Below are 16,684 nucleotides of genomic sequence, written 5' to 3'. Positions count from 1 at the left end.
TGGGTATGGCAGGGTGTCGATGAGTCACCATGGTGGAGTGAGCAGAGCTCACCAGATCAATTCAGATTCAGATTTGGCCATGGGCGTGGGGGAAAGGCTCAACACAGGAAAGATGGCCCCCGCCTACTGGCTGCATGTCAAGAGGACCCTACACAGGGAAAATGGCAACTGTCCCTCTAGTCCTCACTCCATGGCCACACAATTCAGTCTTTCCCTGTTTGTTCGAATGGCCCCCAAGTCACTGTCCCTCCACCCAAGCCCATGGTGAGTGCCTGCAAGTGAGTGAATCTGTGCGCAGGCTCTTTAAGAGGACATCTGGGTTTCCTGCAGCCTTCTGTCTCACCAAGATGGTCGGAATCCCTACTGTTTTTCACAATCAGATGTTGTGGTCTCCTTTTCCCGGAATCAGTACTCCAGCCTGGGGACCCTGGTGTGAGGCTGGGATCCCTCACTCCTCTGGGGAGAACTTCTGTGGCCAAGACACCCCCCACCCCTGATTTTCAACCACCACAGAAAGTTTGGGTCCCGCACGTTTCATGTGTCTGCCCCTCCTACCAGTCTTGACGTCGCTTCTTCTTTATATCCTTAGTTATAAAACTTCTGTTCAGCTAGACTTCAGATGATTCTCCAGTTTGATTATTCTATAATTTAGTTGTAATTTTGATGTGTTTACTTGATGAGGCAAGCACAGCATTTATCTACTCCACTATCTTGGATCTGTAATTATTGCTTTTTTAAATGGACTTTGTGTTATCTAAATATGGAAACCACCTCCTCCCCAAATCCAACCATGACGTCCAAAAAATACTACAAAATAAAACAGACATTTTTATTATCAAAGGGGACAACTCAGTAGTCACATTTCCTTTACTTTGGCAATAATGAGGGTCTTCATGGTCTGATAGACCAGCCTTGGTGCTTTTTCTTTCACCTTGTCACCCCATTTCAGTTATTACATAAACCACCTAGAAACATAGTTCAGGAGATGTAGAATACAAGAAACAAAGACCTTTAGAAATGAAGTACAAGAGCAAATAACAGCATTGAAAGAGTTAAATCATACAAAGTGGAATCTGAACTTAGTGGTCCTTTTGATCTCAAAGATGTGGCTTTACAGAGTGCTTGAAGAGTGATTATGAGAATTCTTTCCTCCTGGGGTATTTCAACAGGGATTGCCTTACTAATCAATTTTTGTTAGTCACCTATAGTTTCCAGGGCGTATAAGTTTTCACTTGGGCAGTCATCTCCTGAGATTTTGTTTCAGAACTTGCTTAGAGTCTCAAAACAAATATAGAGAAATGTAGTTTGAGCCTAAATAAAGGAATTTTCTTCAGTGGCTTGATCATATATCAAGTTGCTTGGTTTGTTTATTTTGGTTTGGTTAGCGTTATTGTTGTTTGCTATGAGGAAATAGCTTCGATATAAGGTGATCCTACATTATTCTATGATCTTGGAGTATTTACAAATTCAGTGTTACATTTTATCTTGTTACTCCAGTAAACATATATAAATTACCTTTTCTGGTAAATTACATTTTTAAGTGAATAAAGATACAACATTTTAAGCTAAACTATTTTTGTGTTTTTTCCTTAGGTCTTAAAGAAAGTGCAGAAGAGATGGTTAAAAAGAAATTGGAAGGAAAGGATAAACTGACCCCTTGGGAACAATTTTTAGAGAAGAAGAAAGAGAAAAAAAGACTGAAAAAGAAACAGAAGGTATCAAGAATAGTTATGACCAAATATTTATTGAACAACAACCATGTATCAGAATGTACCAGGTGCTTTCTATACATTTCTATTTCTCAACCCACATTTTTTTTTTCAGTATTATCATATGGATCTTTTAGCATCTTATTGTCATTAAGTTTCTTTATTAAGGATATTTCCTCTATGATTATATGTTATGTATGAAAAATCTGATTGGACTCCCATGAATCAAGGATAACATATTTTCCAGAATTAGAGTCCTTAGTAATAGCAGAGACCACTATTGTTTTTGCCACTGAAAATACTCATCTTGTCACTGAAATGCAGCATTCTGACTCTAAAGTCATTGCCTTAAGATGATATCACTAATCACAGCATTTTATAACTTGAGGAGTCTTAAATGATCATTTCTAGTCCATCCCTGATGTCTTACAGTTGTAGAAAATTAATTGATTTGTCTGAGGATACATAGCTTGTTAACGGCCAAGCTGACACTATGAATCCAGCTCTCTCACGTCAGTGTTCTCTTACTGTACTATATTCTATTTTCTATGTAAGCGTATGCTTTTGGTGCAGCTGTGACTTTCAGCGCTTGTAAAGATAGAGGGCTGCAAAACTGAATGATGCAGCGGAGTGATTTTTGTATTCCTGTTTATAGTCAGTGTTTCTGGAAATAGTAAAATGAGGAAATGGGGTAAGAGCCCTGATCCCCATTGATATGATACCTCTCATCTTCCCTAAAATGTCCTTTCAAACTAAGTAGGCAGTGAAGTGTTTTTTAAATGGAATAATTCCACAGGTTATTAAGCCATCAGTTTATTGGAAGACTTATAAGTGGATCTTTATGGGTTAATAAAATAGTCACTCGTTTCTGACGCCTTTAGCAACTGTTCGCTTTGATTTTCATTTACTAGTCCCTTTCCCTTCACTAGGCTAAGACTGGACTTGTTTCATCAATAATATAAAAATCCATTTGTTGAGTGCCCACTTTGTTCTAGATTCAGCGCTTTGTACAGGACTTGCTGATTCCAGCAGATCCCTTCCAACTCCACAGGTTCTCCATATAGAAGAGTTTCAAGAATTTTCTTCAAGTTAAAAATATTTTCCCCTTTTCCTCCCTGTGACTTCAGTTTTGATATCAAGAAATTATTACTGAAGAAATGAATACATGTTTATGTGCTATAGTTGGTAAAGCTATAGTTTAAGAGCTAAAAAACAAAGAAATATGTGAATAGATATGTAGTTAGATATATAAATATTCCATAATCCTTGTTAGAAACAATTACTGCTGAATCTATTACAATTTGGTGGAAAAAATCTTAGATGTCCTGTTCTTAAAGGATATTAATATCAAAGTGAATATTCATTTTGGGCTTGGTGGTTGTTATTTGGCATGCAGGATGATATTTAGCAATATACATTCTAAATGTTTTTGTTAAAGTGACTCATGTTTTAGATTCTTGGGGATAAACTCAATCTGGTTAACCTGATCTTAATTCACATGTGTTCTATTTATTTTATAGACTTGAATTTTTAATTAAACATCCTAATTTAGTAGACAGTTTGTTCAAATTTGAATTGGGAGAATTTAACCAACAGATTTGCTTAAAGATAGCCCAAGAGTTTTTCAGGGCTAGATTATAGATAAAACAAGATAATTGTTGAAATTTGGGTCATGAGGACAGGGGGTTCATTATGCTATCCTTACTGCGTGTGTGTGTATGAAAATTCATATATATGAATTTTCGTAATAAAATAATTATCTTTAATTAACCAGCAAATAAATTATTTTAACAATTTAAAAGATAACCACAATGTACTACTTCATACTATTGATAGCACTGCTATTTCTCAATTTTCTAAGAGAGAAGGCCACCTCTCTGACCACTGACCACCCAGCTATAATAAAAGTATTCTCCTCCTTTGAATATCGGTATCATTTTTATTTTTGTCTCTTTTGGTACTTCCTATCTTGAATTATTATTACTGATGTATGTGTCTTTATATATCTGACTTCCTTTAATAGATTGTAAAACTTCTAAAGATAGAAACCATGTATCTGATAACTTTCATTTCTCCCAAAAGCCCTGCATAATTTCTTTCACTTATTAAGTGTTCCATAAATATTTGTTGAACAAACAAAAGAATGACTCAGTTGGGAGTTGTATTGTAAACTGATCCATTTTATTTTTTTATTTTTATTTTTTTTAATTTTTATTTTACATTGGGAAATAGTGTGTTTCTCCAGGGCCCATCAGCTCCAAGTCGTTGTCCTTCAATCTAGTTGTGGAGGGCACAGCTCACTGGCGCATGTGGGGATCGAACCAGCAACCTTGTTGTTCAGAATTCACGCTCTAACCAACTGAGCCATCTGGTCAACCCTAAATTGATCAATTTTAAATAGTGATTTGGGGCGGCTGGATGGTTCATTTGGTTAGAGTGAGCTCTGAACAACAAGGTTGCCGGTTCGATTCCCCCATGGGATGCGGGCTGCACCCCCTGCCATTAAATATTGAAAACAGTGACTGGACTTGGAGCTGATGGGCCCTGGAGAAACACACTGTTCCCCAATAAAATTATTTTTTAAAGGGGTTTAATTTTAGATTAAACCATGTGATTTAAAAGAAGTCATGTATTATTTTCCTTCATATATATATATATATATATATATATATATATATGGTGGTCCTTGTAATAAACTGTATATATTTTATGTTCAATTTTAAGGCCCTTGTTGAAGAGGCCAGTGAAGATGAACTTCCCTCTGATGTTGATTTGAGTGATCCGTACTTTGCTGAAGAAGTTAAAAATATAGGTAAGCCAGCACACATTTGTAATTTTCAATTGGAATTTAAATAAAAAAAGATGACATGGTAGAAACAATATAAGCTACTCATTCTTTTAAAAATTCCTAGAATTTATATACCTCCCTTATTGCCTTATAAGCAGGTCTGTCTTGTGAGATACAACCGTTGATCAGATTAGGAAGGGTCAGCCTGCCCCCTGTATATGCAAGGAATCATTTTAGTGTAGGAGGTTTTTGGTAGCATGATTAACAGTTTATGGGGATTCCTTTCCAGGAAATATCCTTATAGACTGATTGACTATAAAAGCCTGAAAAAGGAATAGTTGTCTTCTTGTGGCTTTCACTGCTTTTTTATAATACATCCACTCTAGGTCTCTCTTTGCAAAGGCTATAAAGAATTGAAAGGGTGGAAAAATTTGTTTATATGATATTCTTATAAATTTGTTAAAAATTTTACATGGTGGTATAGTGTAAAAGCTTTTCTGCTCAAATTTACAAAAACATCTATGTTTCATATTATCCTTTTTGCATTTATCGTGCTTTATTACAGCTAAAAGCCCGCTTCCTCCCCTTTTCCCTTGAATCCCTAAACTATCTGGTATCTGATTTCCAATATCCAAGGAGCCTTGTTTCCATTGCATATGTACCACTCATTCTTTCCTGAATGCTTTCATTCTTACCTTTTTGGTATGTATAAATGTGTGTGGTAAGTTTCAAGCCATACTTGGACCAGTCAGTGCAGAGACCACTGTAAGCATTTTCCATTTGTTCTCATACATTTTGCCTTACCCTGATCTAAATACCACACACACGAGCCCCAAAAGGCTTGCTCTTGGAGCAACTCCAAGCTGGCATTGTAAAGAGAAGGATTTTATGAAGTTTCTCTGCTTCTTGTCCCTCATGACTAGTGGGCCAGAATCGTTCTCAACAGGAAAGTCAAAATTGCTCAAAATTATTTCCTGGTTGTTACAGCCTTTTAGCACTGACATTTTATTGATGAAAAGGAGATCAAGATGAATAAAGTCTATTATAGCATGTGAGATTCTTAGAAATTGGAAAGGGAAATGGAAACTTAACATGTTCTGCTTTTTATCATACCTGAGCGGTCATTTCTAGGAGATGATGGATTTTAGTCTTATTCTTACTCAGGAAACCAAGTTTATTATATGGAGAAATGCAAAGCATTATAGTTTCCTTGTTCTCATTCCAAAGTGCTTCATTTGGCATGTGAAATCTAGTCAGATTGCAGAACTTAGGATAAGATTCAAAGAGTAAGTTAAATGGTTTGATGGCTTGGGGTTGCTTATTTCTTGGAATCAGCACATTGCAATTGTGAATAAACTCTTTTCTAAAGTTAGTATCAGAAGTTGCAAGGGAAAGTATAGGTAAAATTTGCTTGCTTTCAGTATACTTTTTATATACTTTTGATCTGAATACTGCATAGGAGTTTATATCTGGGCTTAAGTTGTTTTCTTAAAGCAAAAAGAATAACAGGAAGGCTGAGAATTTTTTTTACCTAAAACCTAGGACCCAAAAAAAATGGTATCTTGCCATATTTGTTTATTCATTCTATCAATAAATACTTTTGAGTGCCTGCCAGGTGCTGGGCACTCTGGTGGGCAAAAGATACAGCAGTAATAACACAGGCAAGGTTACATCCCTTGAGGAGTCTGTGGTTTGGGGAAGACATACTACACAGGTAAACAAATAAGAATATTTTGAGACTTTTTAAAGGAAATAATAAGGTAAGATAGAGGTTATAATGAGGAAGAAGAAGGGTAGCTACTTTACATAGGGTAGGCAAAGAAGGCTTCTCAGAGGTGGTGACATTAGAGCTGAGACCTGTGAATGAGAAGGAATCAGGCATAAAGAGATGAGGGAAGAGCATTGCGAATGAGGGAAAGGTGGGTAGAAAAGATATAAGGTGAGAAAGAACTTGTGTTGGAGACATTGAGAGACACTGGTGTGGCTGGAGCGTGGTCAGAGAGGGAGTTGGGTATGCGGCCAGACTGGGATACAGGACTGACCCTGCAGGGCCATGTTGTCATGGCAACAGACTTACATTTTATTCTACTGACAGTGGGCAGCCACTGAAGGGTCTTTAAGAAAGGATGTGACATGATCTGGTATATCTTTTAACATTGTACTTTGGTTCCTGTGAAGAAAACAGATTAAAGAAAGGGATTCATGAGAGTAGGATACCAGGCTTTTGCAGAGGTCTAGACAAGAGATGATGGCTGGGTTAGGTGGCATGCCGGTAATGGAACTGGAAGGAGAAAAGTGAGTGGGATTCTAGATATACTTTGGAGGTAGGCTTACTGATTTATTTGGATAAGGAAGAAATTGAGCGTAACTCCTAGATTTTTGGTTTGGGTCTCTGGAAGAATGCTCTTGCATTTACTGAGTTAGGAAGGAATATAGGAACAATAGGTTTGGGTGGGAAGTAAGGTCAGTAGGTTCATTTTAGGTGTAATTGCTTTGAGATTCAATTAGATAATCCATGTAGAAGTATTACTAGTCTAGGAGATATGCTGAGAAGTCAGAGTGCAAATATAGACTTACACATCAATAAAATAGTATTTCAAACCATGGGGCTGGAGGTAGAAAGCATTGATGAGAGGTGGAAAGCATTGATGGGCTCTGAGGTTAGGTAAAGCCTACATAAGATACTATTATATTCCATCATACTGGAGAAGGTACTACCTGGAAGGTAGAAGGCTTAAGAAACTGAGAAGGAGCAACATTAGTGTTTGGGAGGTGTATGGTTCAAGTCCAGTGGTTGAGCAGGAGAGACATATCTTTTTTTATTATTTTTATATGAGTTTGTTTGAGCCAAAGGACAGAGACATTTTAAGCCAGATGGACTTGGGTGCATTTATAACACCTTTGCCCTAGGCAATCCCATAGAGCTGAACTTGAAAATGTAGAGGAATTGAGTTCATTGATTGATGCCAGACCTGGAGTTTGGCTTGGGTTAGGAGCCAATTTGAGTACTAGAAATCTTTTCTAATACTTTCTTCTCTTTTTCCCCCTATACTGTAAACTTATAATTGTTCTATTTTTTTCCCTAAACTGCAAACTTGATATTAAATGAGAATTTTGAAAATGTAATGTACTACTTGTAGAATGAAGTAAAATTTGTTTTCTTTTAAAAATGAAATATTAGAAAAATTTACTTATTGTCTAATTACATAAACTCCTTAATAAGATCATGTTTTTGAAAAAGTAGGAATGAAGTAAAGTACATCACATGTAAATGTACCCTATTAAAATGTATCCTTTGTCTTTACATATTTGATAAACCACCATGAAAATCTAATACGGTACACATATTTGATTCATTCAACCAGTATGTTAAGTGCTTACTGTGTACTGCTTGTATGTTGTTTTACAGTTTACAAATGCTTTTATGTGCATTCCGTCCTCTAATCCAAACTTCAGCCCACTTTGTAGATGCATAAACTAAAGCTCAAAAATGTAGTTGATTTGCACAAGGGCCGCTGGTAGATGGTAGAACCTGAATCCCAGTGGTCTCCCTTTACTTTTTGTAATTCTGCTAGCTCACTGTATAGATCAAAGCCAGAGCCAGGACCCGTATGTGTAAGAGCTGGACACCAGAAATTGCGAAGCAAAGCCAGAATGCCCAGGTCCAGAGGAAGATTAACAGACTGCATCTAATATGGGCAGGTGATCTTTGATGCAGGAACTTGCTGCAAAAAGAGTGAATCCATAGGGGTTTTGTTACCACTCCCATCTGGTCATTGCTGAGACCTTGTCTGCCCTCCAGTGAATTTTCTTAACTGCTCTCTCACAAGTGCTGCTTAATTAAACCCTCTGAAGGAAGCTTTTTTTATGGGAGCAATTCTATGACATTACAAGTAATGGAAAATGAAACAGATATAGCCCTTTTACAAATCAATTTTCAGTAACACATCTTTTATCCATGTTTTCAGTTACATTTTTTGCCTAAAAGGATAGTAGCCTCAATAAGGATTATTTAGATTTATTTTTTTTTAACTATAAAACTTTAACATCTAATTTCTAGTCTCTGTTAGTACTCAAATTATTAGAACCAATTCATATGCACTTTTTGTAGCAGTCCCAAGAGATGTGGTTTCTTACTTCCGAGATGACTCACTGAAAAATAAAGATAACATTTCAGAACAGGACTTTTATTTCCATAGAACTCTTCATTTAATTTAGGTCTCAAAACTTTCCAAAGAGGAAAAAATGCTTTTTAAAAAAATAGAAATTAAGATGTGCCCTCTTAATATAATCTTGTTAACAGTGCAGAAAGGATCTCTACACATTATTTATCTTTTGGCTGAACAGTTCAGCCTAGCACACAGTAAATTCTTTGTGAGCAAAGAAATTTTCATCACGCTAAAACTGGATATCATTTTTAACCCTGACCATCTTGGAGCTTCTTTTTTTCCTCCCTTGCTACAGTCTTGCTTTCAAGTTTATTTTTATGACTTTTCACCAGGTTGTTACAAAATCCGGAACAGTTCATTGTGGGCTCTTTGAAATTATTTCCCACAGCTGTATGTGAAGATCTTTATCTCCGTTATGTATTAATCATATACAGCCTGATTTTTTTCGCTGTCACAGAATGATCTTCTGTATATGTCACTCGTCCATTCACTTCAAAAGGAGCTCTTGTCTTGAGTACACAGGAGCAGAGGTAAACTTAGGGTGTAAAACCTTGATGATACTTATATATATAAATACACATATTTAAAACAGAAAAAGGTATAATCTTAAGATACATCGTTCCCTGAAAACCATTGAAAAAGGAGCACTAAAGATTTTCGTTCTAAGGAGAAAGGCTGCATACATTGATATTTCTGCTTGGAATGCAAATACCTTGGTAGCACTGAAGGGTGAACCTAGCAGCGCTTTTTGCTGGCATGCTATTGGCTGGGTGTGGCTGCATAAGTACAGCTGGACTTTAGTGCACAAGAAGTCTAACGCCTCTTTGGATTTTAGGCTTTGTTTTTCCTATTATCCCTGATTAGCTGCAGTTATTCAACCATCATTATACGTTCTGTGAATTTTACTTTGTTACTTCACATCAAAATACATTTTAAATGGAAAGGGCTATTACAGGAAGAATGCCATTTGATAGTAAATATAGTGGTTAAAAGTTGAGAGCATGAGCTGCAGTGCTGGTTTGAATTATGGTTCCTTCACCTCTCTGTGCTTCAGTTTCCTCATCCACGGAATGAGGATTCTAATAAGTCTATCTCATAGCATTGTTGTGAGGATTAAACAGGTTAATATATGTAAAGTGAATAGACCAGTACTACTGCCTGACACACAGTAAGTGCTGTGGAAACATTAATCGTTATTACTTTAGACTGTTGTTTTCTCAGAATTGGAAAGACAGAACACAGCTTATCTAAAGAAGACAGTATGGCAGCAGTACAGAGAAGAGATTGACTGGGGTATTAACATTCTGGAGTAACAGATGTGGCTTTGTAGATTCTGAACCTTCTTGCCTTTCAGACTAATCTTTTATACCTTAGCACCCTGAAATCTACTCCCCTTGAACCCCTCTTAATCCAACAGACACAAAATAGGAAAAAAAAAATGAAGGTATCAGCATGATCATCAAGGAACCCAGGACTTCATAAATAAATACACACACACACACACACACACACACACACACACTCGCATATGTATGTATATACATATATACAGGATAAGGACACAGGCACAAACTACCACAGCTAGCCGGTGATAGAGCCAGAATTTAAACCCAGGCCACCTGTTCCAGTGTCAAGTGCCCTAAACTGCTGCACATTACTACTTCTCGTTCAGGACGAGATCATCTCACCTGATATCTTGTGGTCTGTAGAAGTCCTGGAAATAGAAGCAGTTTTCCAATCAGGCCGCTTTGACCATCAGTAATTTTGCCTGATAATAGAGCTAGAAAGTTAACCAAAGATCAAGTTTGTCTTTAGCGAAGGACAAAGGGTTTTATTAAACTTTTTCTTGCAGGTAGTTACTGTCAAATTGTTATTATAAAGATGAATTTTTCATTTTGCAGATGAGTTTTTATATATAGAGTTTTAAGAATTTATATATTTAAATCACTTGGGGTTTGTTTTCCTTGATTTCTACTATTCTCATGCTAAGAAAATATTTCTTTTGTTTAAGATCAGGTAGCTATTCCTCTGTATTTTCTAACGTGGTTTTATTTTTGTCTTAATGTTTAACTCTTTAATCCATCTGCATTTTATTTGCCCATACAGTAGGAGGTAAGACACTAACTTGATTTTTTTTTTCTAAACAAAAATTGCCCAGCACCAGTTATTGTATAACCCCTTCTTTTTCCAGTGATGTATGATGCTACATTTTATTATATATTAAGCTATACTGTTCTGTTTTGCTCGTATATAGTTCAGTATTTTTTGGTTATTTTTACTTTGTAATACATTTTAGTATACTGTACTACTAGTATATCAATTCTGTCTTGTTAATGTTTGTAAAGATTTTCTTGAATGAAATTTTATTTAGAATTCATTAAATGTGTGTATTTTATCATGAATGGATATTGAATTTTATCACATGCTTATTCTATATTTATTGAAATGATTTTAAGGTTTTTCTTTCTTAGTTGATGATATAATTATACATTACTTTCAAAAGAAATTGCTTCTTTATAGTGTTCAGTTATCCCATACAGATGTACTGTATTTATTTCATTCATACCCATAATCTTCTCTTGGTAATATATATTTTTTACTTTATCTAATTTCTATACCTTTATTGATAAAATTATTCCTAGGTACCTTGCATTTTTGTTTTTAGTATTATGTAAACATATTGTTGCTTATAGACTTGTAATTTTTAACCCTCCTATGTTGTGCCAGGTATTAAAGAAAAGAAAAAATCAATGAAATCTGTAAAAGATAGCACATCTCCAGAGGAAGATGCTGAAATAGAAAAGCAAAAGGTAAAACATGATCATTACATACTTATTCAATAATTGTATTACAATTTAAATGAAGTTATCTACATTAGTTTCTAGTGTCCCTCTTTATAAAAACTGATTTTAGCTATAAAATTTATAACTTATAAAACATAATTAAATATTTTAGCAGCATACTTTTTAAATATTACCTTTTTACCAGACATTTTTCCAACTAATGCTAAGTTAAAATTTACCTCAAACCCAAAGCATGTCCTTTTGAGATTAAGAGGAAGATAACCTCATTATAAGAACCATTTACTATAACAGAAAAAAAAAATGCGATTGTTAAAACCTGAAAATAATATTGCCATAAGTTTTAATTTACTCTGAATCTGTCCTGTAATATAGACTTGCTTTCATGGCTTGTCAAATGCTAATCTCTCTCTTTTTATTATTGTAAAACACATAAGTTTAATGTACAAAATTAAAGTCTTTCTTGGACATGAAGCGAACCTTATCTTCAGTGACTCCAAAGATCATGGCACAGAGTAATACGTCTTTTTACAGAAGCCTCCCTGTGACTGACAGTCACATCACTGTCTGGGAGTGAGCCTGACTGGTCTGCTAAACTCTGCATCCTAGCGGATCTTTTCTGTTCTCCGTTTATTGCATATACAGTAATGCTCATAGAGTAAGGGTCACAAAAAAAGTCTCTTTTGTGGAAAATGGCTTTAAAAAGAAAGTCAACTGCAAGTGCCAGTGATGGAAGTAAAGGAAATTAAAGCAGTCTAAGGTGGTAATACAGGAAAAGTCACAAAAGTCTGGCAGCATATTCTGGATTTTCTCTAGTATACATGGTTGTTTACTTGGTTCTTGAGGGTTCACGTTTATTCCTATCGCCAGTAGAACACATCCAATTTAGTGGAAAAGACAATATATTAGATTTCAGAAGTAAATATTAAGATCCCGCCTTCACACAATGTATCAGTATTGAAACAGTAAAGCAAAAGAAAAAAGAAATTTTTTGTTTTTTAAAATGCATGTTTGGAAAGTAGTTTGTATCACAAAATACTATAGAATACTACATTTGCAATATTTTGTGTCATTGCTTAAAAAGACCAAAGTGAAAGTGAGAAATTTTTATTTGGGTGACTTGAGGACTCATTCCTGCAGCCTACTAATGGACACTAAGTGTAATGTGGTCTGGTTTTTAAACACAAGCTTTCGCCCCTCTCCCGTTCTCAGTGATGTTGCTTCTAAAGATTTTTACCTTAGTGCTATACAAAGATCTCTGGGTTTCTTTATAAGCTTTGGTAATCCTCAGTCAGTTTATGGATGAAAGATGTTATCCCGGAGCATTGGTAACTGAGGTCTCCTTTCCTAGAGGGTATTTCTGTGTCCCATACTCCTGTTTGGGGGAAGAAAAAACACTGTTGTATATTTGAACCTTTTTGTTTTTTCGCTTTATAGGCTGAAATGGCTTTGCTCGTGATGGATGAGGAGGAAGAGAGCAAGAAACACTTCAATTACAGTAAGATTGTGGAACACCAGAACCTGAGCAAAAAGAAGAAAAAGCAACTTATGAAAAAGAAGGAATTATTAGAAGATGACTTTGAGGTAACCCGGGGCAAAAGTCCTTAACCTTTTAAAGCCGGTGCTGAATCTAAAGTCAGCTCTGGAAATAGAAATTGAGCATAGTCAAAGTTAGCCTGGAGATGTCTTCAGAAGGATCATGGAGCCAAACCTACATCTTTTAGTCCTGCACAGCCCGTTCGTCCCCAGGTGTATCAAATCACTGTTTCTTTGGTTGAGCACCAGCTGAAGTAGTTGGCTTGTATTTTGGTAGCTATGTTGCACCAAAATAGGTAGCTTTTAATGTCACAATCACATTCAGTGTGATGCTCACTCTGGCAAAGTTATGTGTAATTAAGCCCAACTAAGAAATAGCTGGTTCATGTCACATTGTGTCACACTCCCTGTGTAGAGTGGCCAGCACAGTAAACCATACTTTTTTAATTGCTGTGTATCTTGTCTTTTCCCTCTTTTTGCTAACTCCATATTCCTAAAGACAACACAGTCTCTGTGCATGAGTTTGAGCTCTATGCAGAAAACCTACAAATAGCTGCCAGGAGCTACTTAATGACTTCCAACTATTAACATGGAAGAATAGACCAAGAAGAACACGATGGAAATTTTGAACAAAGGATGGAGAGGAACATACAGATAACTTCTAAGTAGCATGTAGAGGGACTCTGAGTCCACTCTGTAGCTCCAGTTTCTGTCAGTCAGTCCCGTTATGTTTTTGTTCCACCAAACTTCGGTGATTGGTTTTCTTATGAAAAGTTAAAAGCAAAGAATGATCTGTAGTCAAACCTTCTATTATGAGAACTGTCTTCAAACATTAATAATCATGCATAAAAATATTTTTCATGAGTGTTTTCTTGGTAGTGGCAGTGGCAGTATCACATCTCTTGTCCTTACTATAACTGCATAACTCTGTGATCCATCTCCAGGTGGACTCATCCTTCCCGTGGAAAAGCTGGGTGGCAGTGAATCATGTTCTCTTTCTTGCTCGTCACCAAGGTGCCTGGCAACACTCGAAAGCCTGGCTGGAGTTAAGGATACACTTTTAAATGTGTAACCACAGTGTTTTTATAGAAAGATAGAAGATAAATTTGGGCCTTGTATCTGACCAAATTTTGGTCTCAGGGGTGCCTTCTTTTCTGTAGTAGTCTCTAAATCCTTTGTTCTGTGAATCACCCTCAGTAGCTGTGCATTTTGGCACCGAGGTGAAAATTTTTTTTTATGCACTTTGAATGGGGTGACTTTCCATAAAACTCCAGCAGGAAATATCATCTCTGGCTTAATTATCCAGGAACAGATTTCAGACTGTAAGTGTGGGGAAGCATGTCTTGGAAACCATTTCTACAGTCACTCAATCTAAGTAACTAGTGTAGTTGCAGCCATTATATAATAGACCACTATAGTTTCCTTTCAAGGAAATTGTCATTACATGATAAGAACTGTGCCCTGCAGTTTGTGATCTAAGAGTAGGCCTTAAAACTCCATTGGGGATCTGTGTGAAAACAATTTTCTGATGAATCTATGTGAAATGCTCACATTTGTATTTTATGTAATCAATATCTCCCTGACTTGAAAATTGGCACCTTTTTTGGGCCTTTTGGCTCACTAATTTAATTTATTGTTATTTTCCTTTTGCATTTACAGGTAAATGTAAAGGATTCCCGGTTTCAGGCAATGTACACTTCGCACTTGTTCAATTTGGATCCTTCAGATCCTAATTTCAAGAAAACAAAAGCTATGGAAAAAATTCTTGAGGAGAAAGCCCGGCAGAGAGAACAAAAAGAACAAGAACTTACTCAGGCAATAAAGAAAAAGGAGAGTGAAATTCAAAAGGAATCACAAAAGAGGTCCCTTGATCCTGCTTTGTCAATGTTGATTAAATCTGTAAAAAACAAAACAGAGCAGTTTCAAGCAAGAAAAAAACAAAAAGTCAAATAACTATATATTGTTTTTTTTTGGATTGAGAATGTGTTCTAAAGTATACAAAAGTGGTAGAAGGAATATTATTGGAAACAAAGCTACCTTTCAAGAAGAATATGAATAAAGTCTTACTCTGACCATTGTAAAATTTCTCTCATATGTAACAGTTAGATCTAATTATGGATGATTGACAAATTTGTGCTCTGTATTTCTTCAGATTAATCATAATTAATTCACTGAACCCGAATTATAGGATTTATAAAATTTTTATATTTTATGAAATTCACTTTATACTAGTAGAAGATTACTACTCTAAGTTAGGTTTTTTCCTAAAAGATTTCACAGTTCTATGTAAAAAAAAAATAGAATAGTGCCCAATCTTAAGTCTGAATAAGAATTAGGAACAATTTCAAAATATGTATTTGCAATACATTAATTTCTCTGGAAGGCCAGAAACAGATTTAGATATTTAAATAATTTGTATTTTTCTAGCCCTAATGGATGGAAGCCAGTAACTTTCTTTGTTGTTTGGTCATGTTTATGATAGTTTGTTTATGACATTAATTTGTAAATGAAAGTGTAAAATATTTTTGTTATTTTGTATAGCAGTGGTTTATTTTATTTTATGCATTTCAAATAAACTAGTCTCTGGGAAAACTATCTGAAAAACTGTCTTCCTTAAGAGGACAACTCCATGAAGAGGCAATCCCATATTTGCATTGCTCTTAATTGTATTTGAAATGTTTGTGAGCTCTGCAATGCTTTTTTTATTTGTAGTAACAGAAAATGCTTCCATCTGCCCTTCAGATTTTTAGAATGCTTGGAAGGGTGAATATGCTGCTATAGAGTTTAAGAAATCTTAATTCTTTTAAAATTAAAGCACACCTTTAAGGCCTTAATACTCCTGGATCTTATTCTTTCTAGGTTTTATAAACTATGCACGAGTTAGGGAGGAGAACTAAGTGTGCTGTATAAATAAATGAAGATAAAAACAAGATGATCACTTGGAACAAATGATAAATATGGTAGCTCCCGAAAGACATTAGGAGTTTGGCCAATCTTGTGGTTAATAGTAAACTTGACATTTTTGGTACAAAAATTCAAATCTCCTAATATAGTATATTTTTTCAAGAATAAAAGGATGTAAAACTCAGAGTGATATCAAGAAAATAATAGTGTATGAACAGTTTCTGAAAGAGGAAGGAGAAAAGAGGACATCTAAATTGCTCATTATAACAGAAAAATGCAGAGTATTATGACAGGAATTGTTTTTTCACCATAAAGCATTGACATTGTTAGGTAATTCACCCAAATAAAGCATTGTTCCTATTGATCATTGTGAACTTTCCAGTATTTATCTACTCATCATTAAGAGATCGTGAATTCTTAATATAGTCTATAAACAGTTACATAATTATTCATGTTTCATTTATGCAAGGAAAAAGATTTGTTTCCTTTTAATTGTTTAATTATAGTGTAGGAATTACTCAGAGTTTGATTTCAAGGTTCCTATAAACCTTAGCCCTTTGGTTTTTTATGGTTTGGTTTGAGTTTTTGTTTTTGAGCTCTTTGTTTTTAAGTCACTGTATTTAATTGTAAATATCATTTTATTAGTCAGGCACATAATTGATTATAACAAGTAAATTGACCACATAAGTTATGCACAGCCCTGGCTCCTTTCCTCAAAGAGTTGTTATTTTTTAATCAGGAAAAAAAATGAGAATAACATTATCAGGTACTGCATTA

At 35.3% G+C, this 16,684-nt stretch overlaps 1 protein-coding gene across 5 annotated transcripts in view; it reads left to right on the top strand.

Annotated features, from left to right (window-relative positions):
- The window catches only part of ESF1 (ESF1 nucleolar pre-rRNA processing protein homolog), a 66,924-nt gene extending 50,655 nt beyond the window's left edge, over positions 1–16,269 (top strand). For 4 of the 5 annotated variants that reach the window (XM_033094825.1, XM_033094827.1, XM_033094824.1 and 1 more), the window contains exons 10-11: positions 1,594–1,715; positions 4,434–4,580. In XM_033094825.1, coding sequence (XP_032950716.1) covers positions 1,594–1,715; positions 4,434–4,565 — 254 coding nt within the window. In that variant the 3' untranslated portion in view covers positions 4,566–4,580. Of the gene's footprint in view, positions 1–1,593; positions 1,716–4,433; positions 4,581–11,393; positions 11,477–12,904; positions 13,052–14,662 lie in introns of those variants that run through there. The other variant, XM_033094828.1, reaches the window with a different exon arrangement.
- Positions 16,270–16,684: the final 415 nt, after the last annotated feature.

Source organism: Rhinolophus ferrumequinum, chromosome 23 (genome assembly GCF_004115265.2).
Source record: "Rhinolophus ferrumequinum isolate MPI-CBG mRhiFer1 chromosome 23, mRhiFer1_v1.p, whole genome shotgun sequence".
NCBI lineage: Eukaryota > Metazoa > Chordata > Mammalia > Chiroptera > Rhinolophidae > Rhinolophus > Rhinolophus ferrumequinum.
The sequence above is the reverse complement of the archived record's forward strand: the minus strand, read 5'-3'. Positions and strand labels throughout refer to the sequence as shown.